This window comes from Ammospiza nelsoni, chromosome 6 (assembly GCF_027579445.1).
Source record: "Ammospiza nelsoni isolate bAmmNel1 chromosome 6, bAmmNel1.pri, whole genome shotgun sequence".
Lineage (NCBI taxonomy): Eukaryota > Metazoa > Chordata > Aves > Passeriformes > Passerellidae > Ammospiza > Ammospiza nelsoni.
The window spans coordinates 25,373,123-25,398,483 of NC_080638.1; the positions used below are offsets into that span (position 1 = coordinate 25,373,123).

At 45.9% G+C, this 25,361-nt stretch overlaps 4 protein-coding genes across 5 annotated transcripts; 1 reads left to right on the forward strand and 3 right to left on the reverse strand.

Moving 5' to 3' along the window:
* Positions 1-1,471: 1,471 nt before the first annotated feature.
* On the reverse strand, positions 1,472-5,420 carry FAM180B (family with sequence similarity 180 member B). Its single transcript, XM_059474375.1, has 3 exons — positions 5,284-5,420; positions 3,387-3,454; positions 1,472-2,802 (listed from the first exon to the last, which is right to left on the reverse strand). Exons 1-3 carry the CDS (start codon positions 5,348-5,350, stop codon positions 2,359-2,361), a joined length of 579 nt encoding a protein of 192 aa, XP_059330358.1. The 5' UTR covers positions 5,351-5,420; the 3' UTR covers positions 1,472-2,358.
* A 4,978-nt stretch (positions 5,421-10,398) lies between these two features.
* Positions 10,399-14,758, reverse strand: NDUFS3 (NADH:ubiquinone oxidoreductase core subunit S3). The gene is made up of 7 exons (XM_059474798.1): positions 14,655-14,758; positions 14,480-14,542; positions 13,616-13,713; positions 13,208-13,357; positions 12,278-12,403; positions 11,865-11,984; positions 10,399-10,649 (listed from the first exon to the last, which is right to left on the reverse strand). Exons 1-7 carry the CDS (start codon positions 14,698-14,700, stop codon positions 10,482-10,484), a joined length of 771 nt encoding a protein of 256 aa, XP_059330781.1. The 5' UTR covers positions 14,701-14,758; the 3' UTR covers positions 10,399-10,481.
* A 46-nt stretch (positions 14,759-14,804) lies between these two features.
* KBTBD4 (kelch repeat and BTB domain containing 4) lies at positions 14,805-22,764 on the forward strand. 2 transcript variants are annotated; one of them, XM_059474796.1, is made up of 4 exons: positions 14,805-14,919; positions 17,339-17,959; positions 20,451-20,557; positions 21,138-22,764. In XM_059474796.1, the coding sequence occupies exons 1-4, from the start codon at positions 14,901-14,903 to the stop codon at positions 21,996-21,998; spliced, it is 1,608 nt and encodes a 535-aa protein (XP_059330779.1). In that variant the 5' UTR covers positions 14,805-14,900; the 3' UTR covers positions 21,999-22,764. The 2 variants fall into 2 exon arrangements, with proteins under 2 accessions (XP_059330779.1, XP_059330780.1); XM_059474797.1 differs by having other exon boundaries at positions 14,825-14,857.
* A 144-nt stretch (positions 22,765-22,908) lies between these two features.
* Positions 22,909-25,152, reverse strand: PTPMT1 (protein tyrosine phosphatase mitochondrial 1). Its single transcript, XM_059474799.1, has 4 exons — positions 24,936-25,152; positions 24,780-24,860; positions 24,077-24,268; positions 22,909-23,176 (listed from the first exon to the last, which is right to left on the reverse strand). The coding sequence occupies exons 1-4, from the start codon at positions 25,104-25,106 to the stop codon at positions 23,045-23,047; spliced, it is 576 nt and encodes a 191-aa protein (XP_059330782.1). The 5' UTR covers positions 25,107-25,152; the 3' UTR covers positions 22,909-23,044.
* Positions 25,153-25,361: the final 209 nt, after the last annotated feature.

Here is a 25,361-nt window from a genome sequence, read left to right on the forward strand (position 1 = left end):
CTCAGCTTCCGTTTAATGTAAAGAATACATTTAGAAACAAACAAAAGCAGGCTTCTTGTAGTGAAAGATAAGGGCTCAAATCTGTGAATGGACCATGCTCTGAAAGCCCAGAAGCAAGGTAAGAAGAATAAGAAATGTGTTTTTAAATCTGTAAAGATTTGGATCAGGAGCAGGCTCGTAACACCAAGTGTGAGTAGTACCACACAGCAGTGGCACTGCTGACTGCAGGGGCGATACCTTCCCCAGGAATGGGCCCCTTGAACACAGGGGTGCTGCTAGCCCGCCACATGTGGCACTGAAAGCCTCCTGCAGGCAGGTCAGAGGGAGGAGGAGGTTTTCAGCATCCATGTTCCAGAGGTTTCGTATGTGCCGAGTTCCAGCGAGAGTTTTCCCTGTGGAGAGGCTGCTGTGGCTGTGGAGGACGCTGCTGTGTTCCTACAGCCTGACAAACAGAGGAGCGGGCGCCCAGCGGGATCTGCTGAGGAGGTAGAGGGAGCACAGGAGGCTTCATTGTAGCGCCACTGGTGCTGTTTCAGTTGAGCTAAACCCTGGTTTGTACCCCAAAAATACATAAACTGCAAAAGTGCATCATCTTAAGCATCTACAAAGCTTCATGACATCACTTCAGTGTACTTTATAATCTGTTCAACAGGCAGCAATGCTCTAAAACTGCTCCTAACAAAATCCTGAGTTCAAAGCAGTGTGTTGGCATCTGAGTCACAAGCCAGCCCACTCAGCCTTTTTCCATATATCCGTATGGCTCGGGCTGTACATTCTCCAACAAGACAGTATTTTCATGCACTAGTGCCGTCTCAGCTCAGCTTTTTGATGATACTCTGCTCAAAATTGGCTTGAGTGCAGCTACTCACTGCCTCTGTCACTCCATACATATCCTAGACATTAAAGACTGGGGACATATTTGGCAAAAGGGTGAAGGGTAAAGACTGGAAGTATGTAAAAAACTAGTGTAAGAATAACAGAACATTAGATGAGACAAGAAGTTTTACTTCAAGTAAAATTATAATTTTAATTCCTATATCCCTTGGGGTGAAAAAAAAGCAAAGAAACAAACAAAAAGAACCCCATAGCACAAACCAAAATTAAACAAGCAAAACAAAAATCCAGCAACAAAAACCCTGCTTTAAATCTATCTCCTTCTGTCATAACCCTAAGCTGACCTCTAAAACCACTGTCTGCAGCATCTTGCTTCCAGGCTTCTTGTTCCTGCCTTACTATTTCCCCTCTCCATCTGTTGGGCTGCAATGGCTTGGAATAAGATTAACTAGGTCAGAAGCTGCAGTTCCCACTTTGAAGGTCGCACATGCCTCTTCTGTCGAACATGGAAAAATTATATTGATAGAAAGGGAATTGTGGATCCCACTGTCTAAGCACATGCATGGAATGTTCAAAATTGATACCTATAGTAGTAGCAGGAAATCTGATAGAAACAAGAACCAAAATCAAAACCCTCCTGAGGAGATAATTACATTTATTTAATTCCACAACACAGTGTTTAAGACAGACAAATGTTAATGATGTCTTTCTGTAAAATAATTACATTTCTGATTTTGAGGATAGAGACTATGCATTTATTATGTTTGGCTTGAAAAATGCCATGGCTGTAAAAAAAATTTTATAGAAGAGAGGCAAAATCTGCTGAAGAAATAACTAGGTCAGGATCCTTCAGAATTTAAATGAGATTTCAGGAAGTATATTCCAAAATGATAACTGAAACAAAGCTGTGTGTATGTGTAAATATGATATGCAAATACTAGAAAGCTTCATGGAATACATACAATTTCAGGTTGCTTTTTGAAGAAAAATGAATACATGAGATGGGAAATTGCTGTTGACACATAAAATATGATGGCACATAAAGACAAAAATGAAATTAAATATGTGACCTATATCATGAAACACAACAAAACCTGCTTAGTTGCTGCTGGAGACAAGATCTTTTATTTGTCTGAAACCACAGGGAGAATATAAGGAGAGAGAACTGAATTATCTGAAATGAAGATAATGCTGATCCAGCATAATATCCTGGAAAAATACTTCCATGCCATCTCTCCTAAGTGATCAAGATAGATAAGACATCTAAATAGCACAGCCCCTTCAGCACAGCCCACTTAGCAAAAAATCAGAAAATGGAGAAATGCTCTTTACAGTTTTGTCCTTTTTTCATTTAAAAATAAAAGCTTGTGCCTAAATCCTGAGAGGGTGGCCAGCACTGTGCAGAAAGCAGGACAAAAAGGTGTGGCTTATTTATTCAAAGTCCTGTACACTGTGGAAAGCATTGAAAATAACCAAGGAGGCAGCTGAAGCCAGGTGTGCCCTTTCCTATGGAGGGTTCCCTCATTAAGTGTCTCTCTTGGTCCTGGCCAGGTTAGAGCGATAGAAATGTTTCAGGGATGCTAAATGTGAAGGCTTGTCCTTCCAAGGCCAGGAAGCCTGGAGGAGAGTGGTATTTGCAGGGCAGAGCCCCTTGCACAGGTCACGAAAGATTTCATCAACCAGCTGAGAGAAAAAACCAATCCAGGGGTTTTTATCCAAACCCTGCACGGAGCGAACCTGATAGGCACTGTAAACACTGGTGAAAAGGAGACGGTCAAACTCCGTTGCAGGCAAGGGAGTGTCAGTCAGTGAATAATATCTCAGATGCTGCTCAATCTCTGCCGGTGTTTTGGGAACTTCCTCCTCTAAAATCTGCAGGAAGCGCCGTGCCGGGCGTAGGGAGGCCAGCTCTTCATCCCGCAGCCGGATTGTCCCGTTGGCCTGAATATCCAGCCTTCCCCAGAGCATCTGGAAGAGGGGAGCAGCGCTGTCACGGAAAGCCCAGCACAACTCCATCACTCCCGGGCGCGCTGCGAGCAAAGCGCTCCGCAGCGCTGCCAGACAAACCTCGGGCGGGCCCAGAGGCGGCCGCTCCCTCACGGCCGGCCTGGTCCCACTCCATATCCCTCCCTCTCTGCCGGCCCCAGGCCCCGTTTCTGAGCAGCCCCACACCTCGTTTCCCCTTGGGACCAGTGCAGCTCTTGCCCCCATCCCTGCTGTTCCCCCGCAGTCCCGCCTGCAGCACTCCCCGGCGCGGCCGCTCGGGCGGGGGCTTGCCCGCCTGCGGGGCCGCCACCAGAGCCGGCGGGGAGGGCCCCTTGTGCCTCCGCGGGCACCCCGTGAGGGCCGCGGCTGGGGCACGGCCGCCCCGGGCTGCACCCCGCTGTGGGAGGGAGCACGAATGCCATTAGGCATCAGCGAGGCCTTCTCCGGGAGCTCCTGGAACCCGTCAGGGGTGAGAACAAACAGAACGGGTGAGTTTTTACGTGCAGGCAGGTGGGGGCATGGGCACGAACAGTGCCTCGGCCCAGGGCCCCCAGTGCTCAGGAGACCTCTAACATGATGCCAGCGTCCTCTGGGCCACGACGGGCTCTGTTGGTGCCGCTGTGAGGATGTTCATCTGGAAGACATCAGACAGAGCTTGGTAGCACAAGACCTTCCTGTTTACTGTTTTTGTCATTTGATTGTCAATAACGTCTTCAACATTCCTGAGCTACCACTCAGCTTGCCAAATATGACAGATGCTGACCACGGGATTTTGATAAGCAAAACAAGCTTTTTAAGAGAAGCATCAGTGGTTGAGGCGAGGTTTTGGATATCACCGCCCTTAGTGCTGCCAGCAGAGCTAAAGCATACAGCAGCAAAGGCACTGCTTTGACAGGCAGCAAGGATCCTCTCACACCGAGAATGCATGGGGTTTGAGCCGATGGGTTTGGCTGGTTAGCAGTTTTTGCTGGAGAAAGTAATGCTGCCCAATGAAAGGAGTGTGCTGGCAAGCTCCTCAAGCTGCTGCTAGAAACACAAACTGATGCTTATCCTGGTTTTCTACTTCTTCCCTAAGATTCTGCCGCTGGAAGAGTGTGAGGATAAAAGAAACCTTGTCAGATCCGGCTAATTACTTGCTGGGACACATGACATCATGTAATTTGGGGAAAATAGGTATGAGGCCAGAAGAATGGCAGTTTTTGAATATGAAAGTCACATTAATCCTAAGAATTGTTTGATTTTCATTTCCTAATATTTACAGTGCTTTAACTGTCTGCATTTATTTTATTTCTTTTCTTGTGTGTGTATGAAAAGTGAGACACAAGCAGTCTTGGTCCAGGTCTGTGAGAGAGAGGCTGCATCCCTCCCTCCTCTGTGTTATCAGTGCCATGAGGTAGCCAAGACCCTCTTCTACTTCTTACAGACTCATCCTTCAGGTTAAGAAACATGAATTTGAAAAAGCTCATATAAAATAGTAAGCTCTCTAATATATTCATGGTGGGGTTTTTAATATTTTTTAATGGATGAAGGCTTTTTCATATATATATTTTAAAAAAAGAGGATTTACATTGAATACTCCATAGTTAAAGTCAGCAGGTGCATATGAAAAGTAGAAAAATTATTTAGTACTATACATGTGTGATGACTGCTACCAAAAGACACTTCCAAATCTCCATTTTTGATTAGACCTTTTCAGGGAGATGCACGAGCTGCCTGGAGAAGTGCACTGCCAGCCCTCAGCTGCAGAGGTTTGTTCCTCTGCACAGCTGCAGGCTCTGTGATCCAAGCCAGCTGTGGCTTTGGAATGTGAGCTGAGATGTAGCTGTTTTTTCCTACTCCTCCACAGATGTACCAGTAAGGCTTTTAGCTCAGGTGAAAGTGTTATATCATCTGAAAATTTATTTGGTGGCACTATCTGCAGTAACTGATGCTCTCGGCTCACAGATCCCCCTCCTGAGAGATGTCTGACTGGCTGCAAAGTCAGTGCTTTTGTTGAATAGATGCCAAACTGCCTTTAGAAGTAACTGCCTCATAAATATTTTTGAGTAGAGAAAAATTTAACAAAGCATAACAAATAATGTATTGAAATAATAACATAAGTATCCTCTGGGGAAGGGAAAATCCTTACTTATTTTATCACTCAACAGGGTTGGGTGGGGTTTTGTTTCCCAAAAAGCATATAAAAAAACCACAAACAGTATTGCAGGAGATTATTTTTTCAGCAGAGATCCAAGAAAATCCTCCCCTTGCCACCAAACACAGCAGCAGATCTTCAACCTGCAAGGAGGTAGCAGTGCCCCGACCAGCCAACCCCCCCAGCTGGACTCCAGCTCTATCCCGTGCCAGCGCAGCTGCCTGAAGCCTCAGGCCACATTTGTAGGAGCAGCAAAGCATCACACAAACGGCGTTGCACAAAGGTTTGCCAAGCCAAGGAGCCGTGTCCCTAACAGATGTGCTCCCTACCTGTCAGCCTCTGGGATGCAGCAAACACACACAGGAGCAGCCAGGAGCTGAGCTGTGCCTGGGCCATGGCAGCGCTGCCGAGCAGCTGCCACCCTCTCCGTGACAGTGCCGCGCCCCAAGCCACAGCAGCTCGCCTGGGGCGTCTTCCCGTGCTGCTTCGGATCCCAGCAGCCTCTCTTGGAATGGACCCATCTTTCTGTGTTTCTTTCTGTCACAGCCCTGGGAAGGGCTTGCAGTTCAACTTGTTGACCCCGAAGGATATTTTCCGTCATATTTTGGAAACTTGGAAAACTTTGTTGTGATGTTTTTGGCAGAATTGTTTAAGCTTCCTTTTCAAAGATTGACTTTCTGCTGCAATGGTTATAGGAAGCTTTTCATTGCAAGAAATTGCACTATGTACGTTTTCCTCTTAAGAAGTGAGGACCCCCTAGTCCCTTCCATCTCTACATAGTGCCTCTGTCACATTTCAGTTTTCCTTTTTCCTGGGTTCAAAAATCTGAAAACAATCCTGGAATGTCACAAACAGATAAAGCTAGCAGACTGCAGATTCATGGAAGGGCAGTAGCAGCCAAAACATACAAACAGGCAGAAGAAATGTCACTGGTTCAGTTCTGTATCAAACCCCCGGAGGGAGAACTCAGTACAGTGACCTAACAAACACCATGTATCAAAGTGGCTCAGGCTTTAGCACCCCATCATCCTCTCCTGTGAGTGGACTTCTGGGTTACAGTGAACACAGTCTGCCTTAGATATTCTAAATGACGTGGACAAAACTTCATTTGATTCACTTTACAGCAGGTATCTGTTCTCTACACACCTTTACATATTTATTAGTGCCAAGTCCCCAGTCAAACTGTTCTGTGTTTCTGTTCTGTATTTCTACTCTCTATGGCACAGAATGTAAAACCAGGGTTATACAAATATGCAGTAACATGTATAAATGAGGCCTAATAGCCTCTCTCTCAGGGTAAAGGGAGAAGTCTGCCTAGAAAAGAGAGAAGGTGAAGCTGAAATGCATCTCTTGCTCAGCAAGTTACCGGACATCAGTCAGGACATCCTGTCACCAGATAGTGCACTAAGGGCTGGGAAGATGTCCTGCTTGCTACTACCTCCTGCACATAATGGAAGAGCCACAGAGGGGCCCACAATATCCAGAGCCACTCTTCCCCTCAGTTTGGATTCACAGCAAGACCTGTGCTTTCTGTCATAGGCTTAGGTATCTGCAGGTCACACTGCACTGCTTTCATTTTTAGTTATTTTCCACTGCTTACTCTTCACGTGGGTTCCTTTCTTCTTTTATTAAACTGCATCACAAGCTACCCAAGAGGCAGACACTTACAGCCCATCTGTGCAGTGAGATTGATGTGCTTTCTGCTTTGTGCCAGAGTCCCTTTTAGGCCACAGGGTACACATGACTTTGTCTAGAAGCCACTGTGGAAAAACCTCTGTGTTTTGTGGGCCATGAAACAGCCACCCTTTAACTTGCAGCACATGACATGAAGAAGATTGCCCAACAGGATTTTGGCCAACATCTGTGGGAGCTGCACACGATTTTGTCAACTGGAGAATTTCCTAGGAACAGCTTGCAGCTGAAGTGCCTGGAGGAGGACAGCCACATCGGTGGAAGGGAGAGAGAGTTGGCTTGGGGGCTGTGCTCAGGTGACTGACACAGTGGCAGATAAGGGACAAGTATCAGTGTGGGTGCTGCTTTGAGCCAGGGGAATTTTGTGGAATTACCTCACTATCCTGCAAAGAAAGACAATTTCAGAGTGATAAACATATTCCTTAGCTGTTTGTACAGCAGCAATACTTGCTCAGAGACAAGGCTGAGTTTCTGACAGCTGCACAAAGTCCCTGCATGTATGACTGCAATGTTAGGCAGTGCACCTACTCCTCCTGAAGGATTTTGTCCTTGCCAGGTACTCACAGCTGAGCACAGCCCTGCCACTCTGCACTCCCCTGGCCATACCGTCTGTTGTTGGAGCAGTTTCAAAACATCACAAGCCAGGTTTATGCAGGGACAACTTGATTGGTTTCTTCTTTTTCACCATGACCTCCTGAAGCAGGAGCATGGGAAATGAGAACAAGAGAAGAGAGGTCAAAAACTGCAGGAACTGGTTGGATGCTAATTGGGGCACAAGGTGTGGCCCCTTAAAGAAGAGCCTCTTTAAGAGGGAATTTTCTTTGAAGTAGGACTTCAGGGAGATAGCACATTCACAAAAGGGAAATTCTGCTTATAGAATTGAAGAAATCACTTGCTTCCATCATCTCACCCAGAATTTGGGGAGATTGCTCCCCAGCCTGGGGCTGTCTGGCAGACACTCAGGGAAGGAAGAAGATTGAAGAAAGAGGGGAAGGAAGAAAGACATAGGTGGCTCACAGAAAAGGTGATATTTGAATTACTGGAGTGGAAAAAGTAAGAAAACCTTGAGGGAAGCAGGAGTGAAGCACTGACTGTAACCAGACAGAACTTCTGTAATACTGGTATTTTCCAGGTATGGTGCTGCCAGTCCTTACAATGATGCTTTTCTTGTCCTTTGGTTTCAGTTTGTGAGCAGCATCTACTGCTTGAAGGAGTAATGAGCTGTGTAAAAGTGACAGGGAGGGCCCCATCCCACTGTACCTGCAGCACATGAGGTAGGTGGACACCCTGACACTGTCAGTAGTCACATCCTCAGAGAGGACAGTCTGCTTGCCTGGCTGTAGGGAGAAATGCCAGTGTCCTGGAAAACACCAGCAAGACCTACTCAGCTGGAGAAACTCAATGTGGTGACTGTGAGTCGTCATCTAAAATCTATCTGTCCCTTCAGTACCAGAAAATCTCTCTTCTGTATGGTATGTCTGTAAGTCAGCTACATCTGACTTACATCTCATCCCACATCCTCCTGCATTAGGGAATCCAACCCAGGCAAACAAACCTGGCTGAAGCTGGCAATACACAACAGGAAGGGACAGAGGATTTGGAAGACAGCTTTGTGCTTGGCCAAGTTGACCACAGCCTTGTCCAACACAAAGCAAGTGTCCACCAGCCACAAGAATCCCAGAGTGAGCAGGCTCCATGAGCAAAATGGCCTCTGGAGCTCAGGAGCAGTGGAGGAAGCAGAGTGCACAAGTATTCTGTGAGGCTGTGTAACCTCTTGTGCCCTGGGATAATGAACCTGGGTGATGCAGCCCTTTCTGATCTCCCAGGCTTCACTAATGAGAAGAGATTCAGGTCCACTTGCAACTGTTCCACATATTGAAGACCTGCTGGAGCCAATGCCTGATCCCACAGGGCTAGCTATTTTTCCAGTACACACATTCTTGAGCAAACCTTGCATATTTTCTAACATGACAGGCATCATGTCTGACATTTCTTGATGTCAATCAAGTTCTCCTTCTGCACAAACGCTACACTAATTTTCAAAGGCAATTTCCTAGTGTTCCTGCTACCATCAGTCTGACTTATCATACTGGGAAATATGTATTTTTATAATATATAGACCATAAGTCTTGATGTGGTGTCTCAAGCAACCTGAGATAAAGGAGAACACGGAGAGGAAATGTGATTTATAAAGAATTTTCATGGTGATAGAAGTAGTACCAGGAACTTTTGTCTTGCACAATAGGCATCAGCATGCTATGTGAGCCACTGCAAAGAAAACAATCAACTGTGGAACATCTCGTAGGAAGAGCTTAAAAGTTCATTTCCTAGTTAATCTGCTCAATTAAAGACAGATCCAAAAGAGAGGTAAGAATTGTATAAAACCCCAAACTTCTGCTGATGTGTTCACTTCTCCTTCCCATGTAGAGCTGTAACTTTTAAGGTGAGTGGCAAATGCTATTTATTTTAACAGTGTTAAAATAAATAACAAGAACACTGTTGAGACACATCCCAAACACTGCTGGCCACAGCAGCTAAAACAAAATTTTTAAAATTAAAAAAAAAATAAAAATTAACCAGCCCATGCTTATAGGGCTGGGGCGGAAACAAATATGAAACCCAATTCTTAGAATACAGTTCAGTCTTTATTCTTGAAAAGAGATCTCATTCTAGCCACAGCAAGTAGGGTTTTTTCCCTAATTGAATTTATTATTGTTGTATCCCTTCCTCCATCCCATACCCTCACCTCCCCCAAACCCTTATTTTAATTAGTGCTTTTACAATTTAAGAGCTTAAGTATCAATTCAGGGAATCTCTACAAACTGTTTGGGAATTATTTCATAAAATCTCTTATACAACTAGTTTTCAAATCTTAATGAAGTCTGTCAGCTTTCTGGTGCAGAACAGCATTATGCATTTTCTGGACCAAGGAGAAGGGACATTATTAATTGATGACTGCTGTAATGTAATCCCATTCAAACAGGTGGTGGGTGGACTGGAACTACAGCATTCTTCCAGCTTTTTTGGAAAAAAGAGATTTTCCACAAGAGCAAAGTGGTAATGCAATTGTATCATAGAGCTCAAAATAATTGGAATACTGACAAAAAAAGACTCTTGTCTATGAAACAAGGGAGGGGTATATTTTTGGCTGCAGGAAAAAGAAAACACACTCTGAAGATGCTGGAGAAAATAAAGACTGCTTGATTGTGAAGAAAAAGCCAGACTGAGGGAGTGTCACTTCAGAAGTCATCTGCAGCTCCTTCTGTTGGGAGAAAAGGCACTGACCTAATTCCCATGGAAACAATTGAGATTTCCATACCTTGTTTTGGTCTGGATCCACATACATTTGTGTTGTCCTGACAGGAACTGTATTAGTAGCATTTACAGGCTTTGCCTTTTGGCCATATTATTACCATCTTCCCAACACTCACCCTGGAGCTAAGAAACTGCTGTCCTATTGCCCAAACTCCACAGCTGTTTCAGTGCAGCCTCTAGGGAGTGCTCAAGTTCTGATTTTTACCTGCTTACCTGCAGGGACTGCTGGCAGTACTAGTGTTCAGAAAACACTAGGCCACAGGCAATGCCTGCACTCTGTTCAATTTGCAAACCAAAAAGACAAATCCCCTGTTTTACAATGCAGAGCACCAGCTAAACATCTACCAGTAGGATCATAAGGATTGTCAATTTGCATTCCAGGCTTTGTGCTTTTCATCTAGTTTGAAAACATTATTCACGAGATCACAACAGGCAAGTTTCTCATATTCTCAATTTTTATTATTATAAATACTATATTGGAACAGAAAGGATGGTGCTGCACATCTGCTTCCTTCTGCTGCTATTTGGCATCTTCCTTCTTGGCTCCTGCTTCTATTTTCAGGGGTTCTGGAGCTGGTCGATAGGCAGGAAATGCCTCCCATGGGCTATTCAGATCGAACTTGCGAAATTCCTGAGCTAGCTCCACAGGCTCTGCCACCACCCGTTTGACTTCATCATCATACCTCACCTGCAACAGCACAAAGGACACAGGCCAGTCATCTGCACCCTGCTCCTGCAGCATGTCTGCTGAGCACAGCGAGCCAGTAATGACCCAGACCACCCTCTGTGCAGACAACTCTACTTACCCACGGGAAAACCACAGGCCCACAGGCCTCTGCCACAGCTTCAGTTCTCATTACTTAACAAGAGCTCTCTAGATGCTACTGAGACCTCCGGAGTGTCCAAGAAAACCCTCCTCTTTGTTTTGCTGCCATGCCCCTCAGGTGTCTGACTAAGCACCCAGAATTAGGAGCACCCACCCTAACAGTCCACATGAAGTTTCATGCAATAGCACATTTAATATGAAATTTGACAAAGGGATTCTTCCTGAGTCACTGAAATACGATGGGCCATCCTGGGCCTGCATGGCTGAGGACCACACTCATGAATCTTTATAACATGGCATTTGTGTGGTTTTAATTGTTCTAATTTTTTGCATAACACTCAGAACAAGGGGAGAAAAAGAAGACAACCAGGATGGAATAGCAGCTGAGTACCAGACACTTCTGACTGGCTTGCTTTATCCTCACTGTGCCAGTCCAGATCTCTGAACTCTAGCTGAGGAGATGCTGCCTCATCCTTGCTTGCAGGATTTTGTTATTTCTACATTTCTTTAAACAGCCTCTTTTTTTGCAGAACTTCACTGTTTCCTTCTGTGACTCAACTCAGTCTTAACACTGCACCAAATACACCTGCTTCTACAGGGCAGTCATCTGAAACTAGACAGATACCAAATGCTCCCATTTCACCTGTGGTTGACATACAGAGGTAAATGGTAAACAGCAAGAGTCAGTTTAATCAGAGCTTTATAATCTGGGCCTACAACCACACAACAAAGTGAAGTTCTAATCGAATCAAGAATCATTCAGTCCTTTATCCTTCTAGACAGCTCAGTTTTGCAGTGGAAACTTTAACCTTCCAGAAAACGTGCTGAAAGCAGAAACACATCCTCTGCCTGGCAAGTATCTTTGCTATACAGCACATATCATTTTTTCTATTTCTCCAGCCTTAGGCTGCCTTATTATGGATGATATTATGTGTGATAATTCAAATTTCTATGCAGATTTATGCAACTCCTCTGGAATACAGATAAGTGATTGTAAAGCAGTCGCATCTTTGTACTGGAACTCAGAAAAGAGCATTGGAGAAACGTGGTAACTTTAAACATGACTGTATCTCCTACCTCCACATAACCAGAGAGTGGGAAGTCCTTCCGGAATGGATGGCCCTCAAACCCATAATCTGTGAGGATTCGTCTTAGATCAGGGTGGTTGGCAAAGAAAACACCATACATGTCCCAAACCTAAATGAAAGGAACACAAGTTCAATACAAGTTGAATTGTATTTGAAAAAAACCCAAAAACCTGCATGTGTTATGTCCATAAAATTTCAGTTACGTGCTTGGCTTTGTACAGTGCCAGCAAAACTGATGCAGGAATTAATTCAAAAGTAAATCAAACACCATTTTATCTCCTACTCTGTAAAGGCAGCCAGGGAAACACTTCTCTTTCTTCCTGAGGGCGTTGGGGAATCACTTAAATTGGGAAAATACAGCCTCTCTCCACAAAGACTGTTCCCGAGCACACCAGCACTCACCTCTCTTTCATACCAGTTTGCTGCCTTGTGCACAGGCACTGCTGAGTCGATGGGTGTCAGCTCATCGGTGTACGTCTTCACGCGGATCCGGCTGTTGAACCGCAGCGACAAGAGGTTGTACACAATCTGAACCAGAGAACAGGCAGCATTTATGGATCTCCCTGCACTACACCACTGCCTAAGCAAAGCCACACAAGGACTATTTCAAATATTCTTTATGAGCAGGATCGTGTTCAGCACTTCAGAGCTGGCCACTAAAAGACACTCCTACAACTGAGGTTCCAACAGCTTATCACTTTGGTGCTTAGAAGTGTGACGAAAGCTATGAGAGACTTAGACATCATGGCTGATGACAAAGAAGTAAAGACATACTAAAAAGAGAGACTACTGGAGGGATGGAAATACTTGACAATGAATGGTCTCTCAAAGAAAGTGGCCATCAATCACTCTTGCAATTGACTATCAGTGGGAGAAAGCTAAGAAAAAGAACACTTAATTTTCAGCAAGTGAGTTGGACACCAGGGAACATTTCCAACATCTATGGTGATGAAGTCTAGTACAAAAGCTGTTTATGACATACTGCAAGCAGACTGAAAAGAAAATCCAAAAAATTTATAAGGAATTTTAAAGCCTTGTTTGATACTGCCTTTGTGACTGGAAAAGATGAATAAATTAGGGACTATATTCCTATGAATCTACTACCTTGATTTTTGAAAAAAAAATATTGAATTAAAAAAAATATTCCACTTCTTCAGCAGCTGGAGGCCTTTGACTTAAAGAATTCTATCTACAACTCTTGAAACTTTTTTCTCACTGCCGGGAACCAAAGAAAGTGGTCAGAGCTGCAACAGCACCTCCAGCCATCAGCACAAGTGCAGCCATCAGCACTTGTGAAGCCCTCCAAGCACTGCAGCTGTGAGCAGTTCCTACCTCAAAGCGGTACTGCCGAGATGGGACATCAACAGCAGTCAGGTCTGCCAAGGATTTGAACTGGGCATTGGTGTGATCACGAAGGAAGGTCAGGACAGGAATGATCCCATCTGGATGGATCAGAAGCTCCAGCTCATTGAAACAGGTCACCTGATGAAAACAGAACAGTGCATGAGTACAAACACCAACAGGACAAAACATGATGCTGATTTCAGCAGAACACGCCAACAAAGAGACACAGCAGACTCAAAAAGGCATCAGATCAAGGGGCTTAAAAACAGCAGTACTTCTCATGGAATTCTGACCATTTTTCTTTCCCAAAACAACTTCTCTCAACAGGTAACAAAAAAGTGGTGTGTTCACTGGATCCTGTCCCGCCCCAAGAACAATTTCTTGAAAAGCACCTACCTGTACTTGTTGGATATACTTGGGCAGAATCTCAGCCACATACTCCCCAAAAGCACATAACTGCTTCTGCTCTACTTCATTTTTTGGTCTGACAGTAGCTAAGGAGAAAAATAAAGTTTCCAAGATTATGACAAGGAATACAAAAAGCTAGAGAAAGAAGAGTAGTAACTCCCTTTAACCAGTCTAGCTGTTTGTCAGAAACTACGCTATAGCAACGTACTTGTGTTACACAGAAGGTGGAACTAGACACTTTGATAACGAAGGGAATTTATGCCAGTGCTAAACTTTTGTCAGCTCTGAAGAGCAGCATGAATTGTTCAACAAGATGATGGAAAAGTAAACAGCCAGATGAAAAAGAGGGCAGCAGAGATGATAGAAGAAACCACTCATGTCATTCAGCCTGGGTCTAGAAAGGGCCTTGTTTTCTGGGTTTGCTGGATGTGTCAACATCTAAGCAAGCCCCTCGTAATCAAAACACTATTGGAACTCACGTTGGAGTGGGTTTTTTCACTATTACGACAAAAGCCCTTAAAGGTCAGGGAGATGAGGGGCTAGGATGCTGGTGCCCAGGCACAGCTTAGCACAGAAAAAGCAGGCTTGGCCCTGCATCTGAGAGGATGCACACAGGAACCCAAGCAAGCATGGGAACCCTCAGCAAGCACGGTTTCCACCACCGCTGTTTTTCTGCGCAATCGGGGTTTTCGGGTGACCGGACCGACCCTTTCCCGGCAGGCTCACTAAAGCGGTTCCACAGCCCAGGAATGTCCGTGGGCCGGTCCGGTGCCCTCCCGCCGGCCGGCAACGGCACAACCGCAGGCCTCGGGCCCCGTCCGCCCCGCGCCCCCAAACCGGCCCCGCACTTACGGCGAGTGTCCACGGCGGAGCTCCCCGCCAGCCGGGCCCGTGCCGCCGCCGGTGCCGCGCCAGCTGCGGAGAGAAACGGACACGTCTCATCGACCGCCGCCAACCGCCCGGCCCGGCCCGGCCCGCGCCCCCGGTACAGCCCCGGCACAGCCCCGGCACAGCGCCCGAGCCTCACCTCGCAGCGCGGCCCGCGCCAGGCCCCGCGCCGCCGCCGCCCACATCCCGCCGGGACACGGACGGGCAAGGGCACGGGGCGGAAGCGGAAAGCGCCACCACCGCCGCGCTTCCCCCGGGTGCGGAAGCGCGCGAAGAGCTTCCCGGGGACGGCTCCGGGTCGGTGGGAGGAATCGGCGAGTGCCCGGCGGCGCCTGGCGCAGGGTGAGGGCCGGGAGCAGCCGCTGGGGCAGCCCGGGGCGGCGGCATGAAGGGAGGCGCCGCAGGTGGGTGCCGCGCGGCGCGGCCGGGGGAGCGGGGCGGCCGCCGGCCCGGGGACGGAGCAGCGAACGCGGGGGGATGCGGGCGCGGAGGGCGGCGGAGCCCGGCAGCCCCCGGACTGAACCAGTGCTGAGTCTTGCACAGCGTCTGCACGGCCCTGCTGAGAGGCTGCGTTTCTCCGAGGGTCAGCCTCCCTTCCTGCCTTCCCCCGGCCCCGGACCGCGGGGCCGCTGTCAGTTGTGCTTAGGGGTTCTCCGATCCCGGGCGCCGCCGTGGCATCCGCGACTCTGTAGGAGCAAGGAAAGAAGGAAGCTGGAACACAGGTCTTATGAGAAGCGGCTGAGGGAGCTGTGTTAGTTTAGCCTGGAGAAAAGGAGGTTTAATGTTGGCCTTATCACCCTCTCCAACTGCCTGGAAAGAAGGTGTAGCCAGCTGGGGGTTGGCCTCTTCTCCCAGGCAACCAGTGACAGAGCAAGAGAACACGGGCTTAAGCTGCAGGCGAAGTTTAGGCTGGACATTAGGAAGAATTTCTTCACAGGAAGGATGATTAGAGACTGGAATGGACTGCCCAGGGAGGTGGTGGTTGTGCTGTCCCTGGAGGTGTTTCAGACTGGATGTGGCACTCAGTGCCATGGTCTAGGTGATGTGGTGGTGTTCGGCCACAGGTTGGCATCGATGGTCTCAGAGGATTTTTTCAACTTAATTGATTCCCTGACTCTGTGAAGGAGGTGTATTAGCTATTGGTTAAACCACTGTCACTGATAGCTAGGCCTGTGGAATGCTTGGAGCATACAATTTGGCTTTATGGGACAGTTAACTGTCCTGCATGTCTCTTTCTTTATAGCCAAGACACTGTGGGTGCAAAGGGGAGCTTAGTCTGGGTGTCTACAAGGAAGATGTGAGATTTATTTAGTATTTAGCTGCTTCTTGGCATTTCTTTCATGACTTGGCATCAGTCCTCTGGGAGTTGTGCAGGGCAGTGTGGGCAGCTGATTCTGCCATGCCAAGGGGGCAGAGTAGTTCATCTGTCCATATCCTGTGCTCTGTGTGGTCTCTTCTGCATTCTGGGCTGAAGTTCCTAAGCACCTTGACTGTATGGATAAAGAGCTTTAACCAAAGTGGAAGCCAGTTTGCAGGACAGGCTTATACTTCGAAAAGCTGGAAAATAGTACTGATGTGTTCTCTGCTGACTGCAGTTCCTCTGTCTCTTATAGACTAATGTATAGGTACTTTTCAGACAGACCAGAGCTACTGTAAAATTGAGATTAGAGTATAATTAAGGCAGGCTATCACCAGAGATGAGATGGACTTGTCCAGCCAATTAGGGATGTAGACACTACTTCCCATGAACAGAATTTGAGCAAAGAACTTAGGAGCCCTCCTCATCAAGCAGAGTAATTGTAAGAAAATGCATGTTTGACAAGATAAACCATGGAAGAGTAACTATTAATCTGGTGTAGAAAAAAATCACATCTTTGTGAAACATTGTTCTTGAAATAATGTTCATTATTAATTGAAGAAAATTCTGATATTAGACATCATGGCTGGTAGTTCAGTTGTAAAAATAAGTCTAAAGTGAATGCAGGTAGGCAACTGTTCTTAATGCTGTCAAGAGCCATGGTCAAAAAGAGCTCCTTGCTGTAGTACTTCTCTGTTTCAGAAACTTTTCCGACCCACAAACTACCTGGATGTGCACTGCAGAGATCCATGGTACATGCTAAGAGGTGTTTTCTTTAAAATTTTGATCCCCTTTCTATGTGGGAAGCAGTCTCTAATAACATCTAAAATGTTGTTTTGCATGCTGAAGTTGACTGGCGCATTAACAAACAGCATAGTCATCAGTTATCTCATTTGGTTAGCTTGAAGGACTGGTGGTTATGTCAGGCCAACATCTTTGTGCATCTTTTTGGTAAAAACAAGTTCATCTTGATACAGATTCATCATTGGGTTTTGACAGTAATTAACACCTCCTGATGATATGAACTGCTGCCTGTGCTCTTTTTTAGTATGATGCTTTAATCCTTTTCACATCTAGTCCAGCTATGCTGCTGCTGCTTTTTTTGGCTTTGCAAGTTTCCTCAGGCAGTTGCTGGACTTTCCACTTGAATAACTTGCTGCATTTCTTTGTGTCAGTGAAATGAGTGGTGAAAAGATATGCACGTCTCCCAGCCCCGCTGGGATGTGATGTTCACTGTACTGGAAGTTTGGTGTATATTATAATTTTAATTATGCCATCTTCTCATTTGCTCTTTGAGATTCTGAAGCTCATGCACAAGTTTCTGGCTATTTATGTTAAGTCTATTTATGTTAAGTCTAAAATATGCTGGACTCTTACCAATATGTTTGATTTTTCCCTGTACCCTGAAGTACTGCATAATCTTGTTAGTGGTGAGAGAAAGCCGTATAATTATTGTGATTTTACAGATTGCTGGAGGTCTGATTTGTGCAGCACCATGGACTCGTCAGAAGAGACTGGAGGCTCCTCTGCAGAAGAAAACTACTTTGTGAACTACACCTTCACTGACCGCTCCCACTCGGGCCGCGTGGCCCAGGGTATTATGAAACTCTGCTTGGAGGATGAGCTTTTTGCTGATGTTACAATATCAGTGGAAGGCAAAGAATTCCAGCTGCACCGTTTGGTCCTCTCAGCTCAGAGCTGCTTTTTTCGTTCTATGTTCACTTCCAACCTAAAGGAGGCGCACAACCGGGTGATAGAGCTGCAGGATGTTAGTGAGAGTGTCTTTCAGCTCCTTGTGGACTATATTTACCATGGAACTGTAAAGCTGAGGGCAGAGGAGTTGCAGGAAACCTATGAAGTGGCAGATATGTACCAGCTGACTGCCCTTTTTGAAGAGTGCTCCCGTTTTCTGGCCCGTACGGTGCAGGTTAGAAACTGTCTGCAGGTCATGTGGTTGGCAGATCAACACAGTGACATGGAGCTCTACACAGCTGCCAAACACTGTGCAAAGTCACATTTGTCTCAGCTGCAGGAGACAGAGGAGTTCCTACACCTGCCTCTCCGCCTGCTGACAGACATCCTTACAGGTAAGGAGTTCCTGAAACTACCTAGGATGTGGATGTAGAAAGAGACTTTCAGAGTCTGATCAGGTAGTGAATGAAATAGATGGAAAGATATAAATTTTCATAATCACTGTCTGTTCAGAGACTTAGCTAAGCAAGGCAGAGCAAAACTGCCTTCTGGATACCTTTATCAGAAAAAGCCCCAAACTCTTGTTACTGGACATGAAAACATCTAAGCTGTAGAAAAGGGACATACAGGATGCCAGAAATTCACAGCAGTTCCTTAGTCAACGGGTTAGAAGTGTTACACATTTTTTAAACACAATTCCAACAATTTGTTGTAATTTTGTTTGCGTTTAAAGTAAAACAAAGAAGCCTTACCAGAAATACACATCTGATGAAAGTATTTTTTATCCCTTTAGCTCATAACCATTTAACATAGTAATGCAGTAACTCAACATCTCTAAGAATGAGCACATATTTTAGATTATTTTAGTGTTATTCACAATTGTATATAATTGTTAGGATTACTTAGGCACTCAACTGACTGAAATAGAGGCATTGTAACATCTTGAGTAGTACAGTAATTGCCGTTTTTGTGAAGGTAATAGCCTTCCCCTGTAATGGATGCCATGACTCAGAGTTGTGAAGGACATGTCAACACATAAACAACTTAGTCCAGTTTCCACCAATCCTTATAGATCTGCTGCCCTAGTAGGTACAGTCAGCACTTGTTACCTCTCCAGGAAGCTGCAGTCACAAGTCCATTCTTCTGCAGTTATGTATCATTGCTAGAGGAAGCAAGAACTTAGAAGCAGCTCATACATCCAAATGTGCCTCTTTCTTGCTTTTAATTACTCTTTGTAACTGAGTAACTAACTAGACTTTGTGTGTCATGTGTTTTATATGCAGTTGCAAAAATAAACCTATCATGACTGGCTTCTTTGGAACACTGGCAAATCTATCCCTAAGACTTAAACTAGCCTTTAGAATTGATACTGTGCATATGAGGGTCTTTACAGATATTGTATTAAATTATCTCTATTGCATCTAAAGAAATTTACAGTCAAAAACCTATTGAGTAAATGTACTGATAGCTCAAAAACTGTGATAAACTTAGAGTAATTTTGATAACTGTCTAGGTAAAGTTTTTTAAGTAAGTTGCAAGTTCATTTTAAAAACCTCTAAAATCATGAAATAAAACTGTAGAGGTCAATCACATTTAATTTCCTAGGGATTCCACATAAAAAAGAGTTTTAGCACTATGGCTTTTAGCACTTGTGGTCCTAAATTAAAACAATTGCTCAGTATAACTTTTTTCTGTGCATTACCTATTTTCATATGTAGATTCACATTACTCAGTATTTTTGCCACAACTTAGCTCATAAAATGGGTTAAAATCTGAAATACTTCCCTACTGCTGGTAGGAAAAATCCTTTTATTTTGCCTTTCCTGCATCTTCATTTAGTTAATAGGGAATTAAATAGAAGAAACTTTTAGTGGCAAGGATTAAAATTAATTTAATGAAATAGTTATTTATTAAGTTTACCTTCTGTTGCGCTCTAGGACCAATTTCAAAAAGTTTTTTTTTCTATTTAAGCACTACGTGTGATGGTTAGCTTATGCAATTCCTTTTAAACAGAGTTGAAATACCTGCTTTTGTGCCACACTTTTTTTGCTCCCTTCCACTATAGAGAAAAGCATTGGAATTTGTCTGGTGCCTTCAGCATCATTGAATTCAGAGTTTGTCATGAGAACAGACTACAAAATCAGAGTCTTCATAGGGAAGCTTCTCAATGAACACAGGCATAATTGCTGGCTTTCAAACTGGAAGGAAATACCTAAAATCTTTTAGGTAATGTACTGACGATGATGCAAGACTTTGTGGTTTAACCAAAACTTCCAGTTCTGTCTTGAAAGAGACTTAAATCTGATGCAGTCTCTGGAGTGTTTCCTACTGTCACACAGCTAAGAAAAGCTCTAGTAGCTCATTGGGGATTTCCAAATATTAAGAGGATAGCAGCAACACCAGATGTTCAGTCATGAGCGTCAGCTGCCCGACAGTGCTCAGATGTATTTTGTAGATGACTTTTGCTAGACAGGTTTCTAAGACCAGCCAGAAAGAAAGGCAGGTGCTGAGATTCTCAGTAGCAGAATCTTTTTGCCTAAATGATTAAATAAGAAAGTATTTGTCATCGTCACATAGCGTGTAAGTTCTCTTTCCTGTCCTATTTCTCTTGGACATAAATTCCTGAATAGATTGCTGAAACTCATTCAAAGTGTTTAAGATCTGCAGCCATCTTACTATAGTTACCTAAATTAATTTAATGTATTTGGCTGGCTGGTAGTGCTGATCATGCTTGACAAAATCTATAAACATGTCTGTCTACTTTTCATCTCTAGAAAGTAGGTTTTGTGGCAGGAGTGGGGGGAGGCAGCCACAGGAAAGGGGTGTTCCTGAGTATATACACCTTTGTCTAGACATCATAAACGCCTTTCTGTTCCCGAACTGCAGATGGCGTTCCGTGTTCTCAGAATCCAACAGTTGCTATAGAAACCTGGATAAACTTCAACAAGGAGGAGCGAGCAGGCTTTTCGGAGACTCTGCGATCGAGTCTGAAGGTATAAAGAGACCTTATGTTCTGGGGCTGATGTGGCACTTGCTTGGTTTCACACTTCTCAGGGCAGGGTATTCTGCTCACCAGTCTGACTTGAAAGTCACAAAACACAAATGTCATTGAAATTCATCGTGCTTGTGAGAGGATACTTTCAGTGTCATAGATAGCAACCCCACGGACAGCTTTTTTTTCATTTAACCTGAGGCTGCTTTCACTGGTGATTGGAGCAGTGCTACAAATAACTTATTTCACCTCATTTACCAAATAAACTGTTCAGAAATCTGTATTTGGCATTCCCCTTGTAACAACTGTACTCCATCAGTGATGTAACTGGCCCTTACCTAAACTGTGAACACTTGAGTTCCAGTGACATCTGTGGCTATTTCACTGTGTCAGATATGAATGGTATCTTGGAAAGGCCTTGAGGCTCTGAATCCTGAATGTTCTAGGGTGGCAGGACTTGGGAAGGAGGTTACACACCTCAGGCCCACAGGTGGGTCCTAAACTGAAAAATTCAGTCTTGAGCATCACTGATGTTTGTGTGAACAGATCTAATTCTGCTGGCACCTTCTACTTTCGCTCAGGTGATTGGAGAAAATGTTCACATCTACCTGATTGGAAAGGAGTCATCGCGTACCCATTCCCTCGCTGTGTCTCTGCACTGTGCTGACGATGACTCCATCAGTGTGAGTGGCCAGAACAGCCTGTGTCACCAGATCACCGCGGCCTGCAAGCACGGCAGCGACCTGTACGTCGTCGGTGGCTCCATTCCACGGCGCATGTGGAAATGCAACAATGCGACTATAGATTGGGAATGGTGTGCTCCTCTGCCCCGTGACCGGCTCCAGCACACCCTCGTCTCTGTGCCAAGCAAGGATGCAATATATTCACTGGGGGGGAAAACTCTACAGGACACTCTCTCTAATGCTGTCATATATTACAGAGTACGAGACAACGTCTGGACAGAGACCAGCCAGTTGGAAGTGGCAGTCTCTGGAGCTGCAGGGGTGAACCTTAATGGTGTCATTTACCTGCTGGGTGGGGAGGAAAATGACTTAGACTTCTTCACCAAGCCCTCTCGGCTCATTCAGTGCTATGATACCAACACAGAGAAATGCCATGTGAAGCCATACGTACTGCCTTTCGCAGGGTGCATGCACGCTGCTGTGCACAAGGATGTGGTGTTCATTGTGGCCGAGGGGGATTCGCTGCTCTGCTACAATCCCCTGTTGGATAGCTTCACCCGGCTGTGCCTCCCAGATGCCTGGAGCTCAGTACCATCCCTCTGGAAAATCGCCAGCTGCAATGGCAGCATCTATGTCTTTCGCGACCGCTATAAAAAGGGCGATGCAAATACTTTTAAACTTAACCCAGCCACCTCTGTTGTAACAGTCACAAGTGGCATCAAAGTGCTGCTCACTAACCTGCAGTTTGTCCTGGCCTAAAGAGGCCCAGTGATAGAAAGACAGCAACAATGTCTTGCTGTGCTACACCTACGACCCTCAGCACCGGTCCCAATTACTACAAGCTCACAACATCCAGTAAAGACCCCATCCTCTGTACCTGTGCAGGGGAAGTACAGGCTTTCTGACTGTGGGCCTATTCTTTTACATAGCACTATTGAAACCGTATTGAACTGTTGTATCCTAGATTTCAGATGGACTAAATATTATTACTTTGATTCCTTGATGATAAGCTACTTGCATTTGAGGCCCAAACAACAGCAAATGGCTATTTTAGCCACCACTAAAAAATCCTGTGGCATATGGAGAACTTTTTACCTTGGCCCAGACTGCTAGTTTTAACTGCCTAGGAGACTGTGTGTTGCTGCTGTGTCAGTCACAGAGTTAGATGTGCACTCTGTCCCCCAGGGATGCTCCCATTTAAACATTCCTGTGTCCTATTGCAGAAGGAGGGCCTGGCAGACAGGTTCCAGAACTGACTCCAGGACCTTTAGGTTACATTCAGCACTTCTAGAGGAGTGGTAACCAACTGAGTACTTGCTTACTGCTCTGTCATCACCTAGTATAAAGAGAAGAGGGAGATCGTTTTTAGAGCACTGGCTTCCTTTACTGTACAGGAATTCCCCACCTGTAATTATAACATAGTGTTGGTGAAAAGACAGAAATAAGACCACTTCCTCCTACCCCTCTCTGTTGGCACTGTAACCCTTTGGGTAAGAATCTGAATAAAGTCTCTACTGAGACAAAGTATTTTGTTTTTTTCTCTTTGCTTCAAATACAAATATTTTGAACTTCTTGTGAATTGCAGTTCTGCTCAGCACTGATGTGTGGAAAAGAACTATGGGACTCCAGGAGATCTAGGATATTAGCCATAAGGAAAGAAATAGCCCTATTTCACCTTAACTGTAAAACATTCTTTATTGATAGTCAAGAATGAAAACCCTTAAGCTTTTGTTAGATCATAAAAACTTTTTTTATAGCAGCTGAAATGAGGATTTTGATTCTGATTTTGATTAGTTTTTACTAAGCTATGCAGTTGTCCCACTGATCATATTCCTGTGAAATTTCTCCAGGACCTGGACTTGCTTGTGTCGAATGAGGATGTGGGGACGAATCTTGGCAATGGCCTCTATTGCTTCCTGAGGGCTCCAGTGATGCAGCTGAAAAGGCAGAAACCCAGCAAGTGAAAATCCATTCCATCCTTGCACCAGTTAATGGAACCCTCCTGGAGGCCACAAGGCAATATTAGAGGTGTTAGAAAGCTTGCTGCTGCTTTGCCCCTTCTTGATGTTTACTTGATGTTCTTCTCAGAGAGACCTGCAAGTCACACATTCATGAAATGTGTCCCTCAGTTATAGAGGAATCATTGCTGCCTGGGCCCTCCATGTTCCATCTTGCTCATCTTGCTCACTCTTCCTTCATATTGTGAACGGTTTCCTGTCCTAGCCCCACTAGACCAGAGCAAAAATGCAGCTTGCTTTTTTTTTTTTTTTTTTTAATTCTACCAGTACTCCCATCGCATTTCAGCACTTAGTGAGAAAGTTTTCTTTTCAACAGTAAGGGCAAATTTTCCAGGGAGCACTTAGTAACGGCAAGGGAAGAATCCACAGGTGGGATTTTGTTCTTAGTGCTGGCTTCCCCCGTTGGGTTGGTAGAAGAATTCAGAAAACAAGTCAGTTCTCTTGATCCTGAATTGTATTTATGGAAAAGCGTAGGAAGGCTCACCACTACTCCAGTGAACCAAGAAGAAAACATAAACAACAAAACGTATGTTTATCTGCTAAGTGAACCTGTGCTCATGAGTGACTTGTTATTCCCACCTCAATCTGTTCCTCCACAGAAAGAATTAAGAAAAGCAGAATAATTCATTATTTGCATTTGCATTCGAAACAAGGTAAGTTTGAGGCCTCTCTTAAAATGGGTGACCAAGCTCTGTAAAATCATGGAATATTAACCTGTACATGCTCAGGTATCCTGAGCAAGAGTAAACTATAAATGTTGTCTGCATTTTATTTCTATTTTTTAATGAAAATTCACCCCATTTAGCAGAGACTTCTGACCTGAATTAAGTATGCTGCCACCATGGTGGCACTGCGGGAGCGTCCTGCCTTGCAGTGCACATAGACACTGTTACCACAGGCCCGGTGTCTCAGGATGAACTCCACGCCCTTGTGCAGGTTTTCCAAGGTGGGGACTCCAGTTAGATCCACAGTGCTAAGACGCAGTTGCTCCACTCCCATTGCCTCCCATTCCTGTAACAGACATAGCAGATTTGGTCAGTGAACTTTTGGGTGGTTTTTTTTTACTGAAAGAAATTAAGAACCTGTTGAGACAGTTGGGAAATTCAGAGAAGCTGTAAAGAGACTTTGAACATCAATCCATCAAATCAGATGTATGAAAACTTCAGTCCTGGTCATCAAAGGTAGTAGTTAAAGGGGACTGAAATGTGTTTCAGCTAAAGGAAAAGAGGGAGGTTGGGATCTCTTCCCAACCCAAAGGCATTCCTGTATAGTGATGTACGTGGCTTCCGTGCTCCTTGTCTTTCCCTGCCACTGCAGCTACAGTTCACTCGCATGCTCACATTTTACTGGTTTGTCGCATCGTTTTTAAAGTCGGCTTAGGTACGAGTAGTCCCGGTTTGCTGCCACAGGACTTGGCGGTGGCTGCCGGGATGACAGGAGGCGGCTAAAGCCTCACCTGTGCCGGGACAGACAGTGACGAGAGACCTGGGCGGGGGGATACACCAGAAATCCCGGGGCTCACCTGGGGAGAAAAACAGAGGAACCGGGTCTCGTAGTCCTCGGTGAGGGTGACCACGCCGCGCACGTTCTCCTCCGCCACCAGCTGCGGGCACAGGCACCATAAGGAACCTCGGTTCCTCCCGGCCCGGCCCGCCCCGCCCCGCTGCTCCCGCCTTACCCCGCGGATGCGCCCCCGCAGCGGCAGCGCCCCGAGCAGTACGACCTCGTCGATGCGGTGGAACCAGGGCCGGCGGGACCCGGGCAGCCGCGCCCGCGCCACCGTGTACAGCAGCGACGGGTAGAAGAGAAGCCGCGCCGCGCCGGCGCCCAGCGCCTCCACCAGCCCCATGCGCGCTGGGGCCGCGCAGCGCCGGGCCGGGCCGGGCCGACGGGCGGGGGGGCGCCGCGGACGCGCGCACCGGGCGTCACCAGAGGGGTCACCCGCGGCGGGGTCGGGCCGCGGGCGGGAGGCGCCCGGCGGGGCCGGAGCGGGGCGGGGCTGGGCGGGGCGCGGCGGGGCCGGCGGCGCGGGGAGGGCGGGGAGGGCGAGCGCACCGCCCCGGCCCCCCCACTCCGCGCCCGCCGTGGTCTCTCCCGGAAGCGC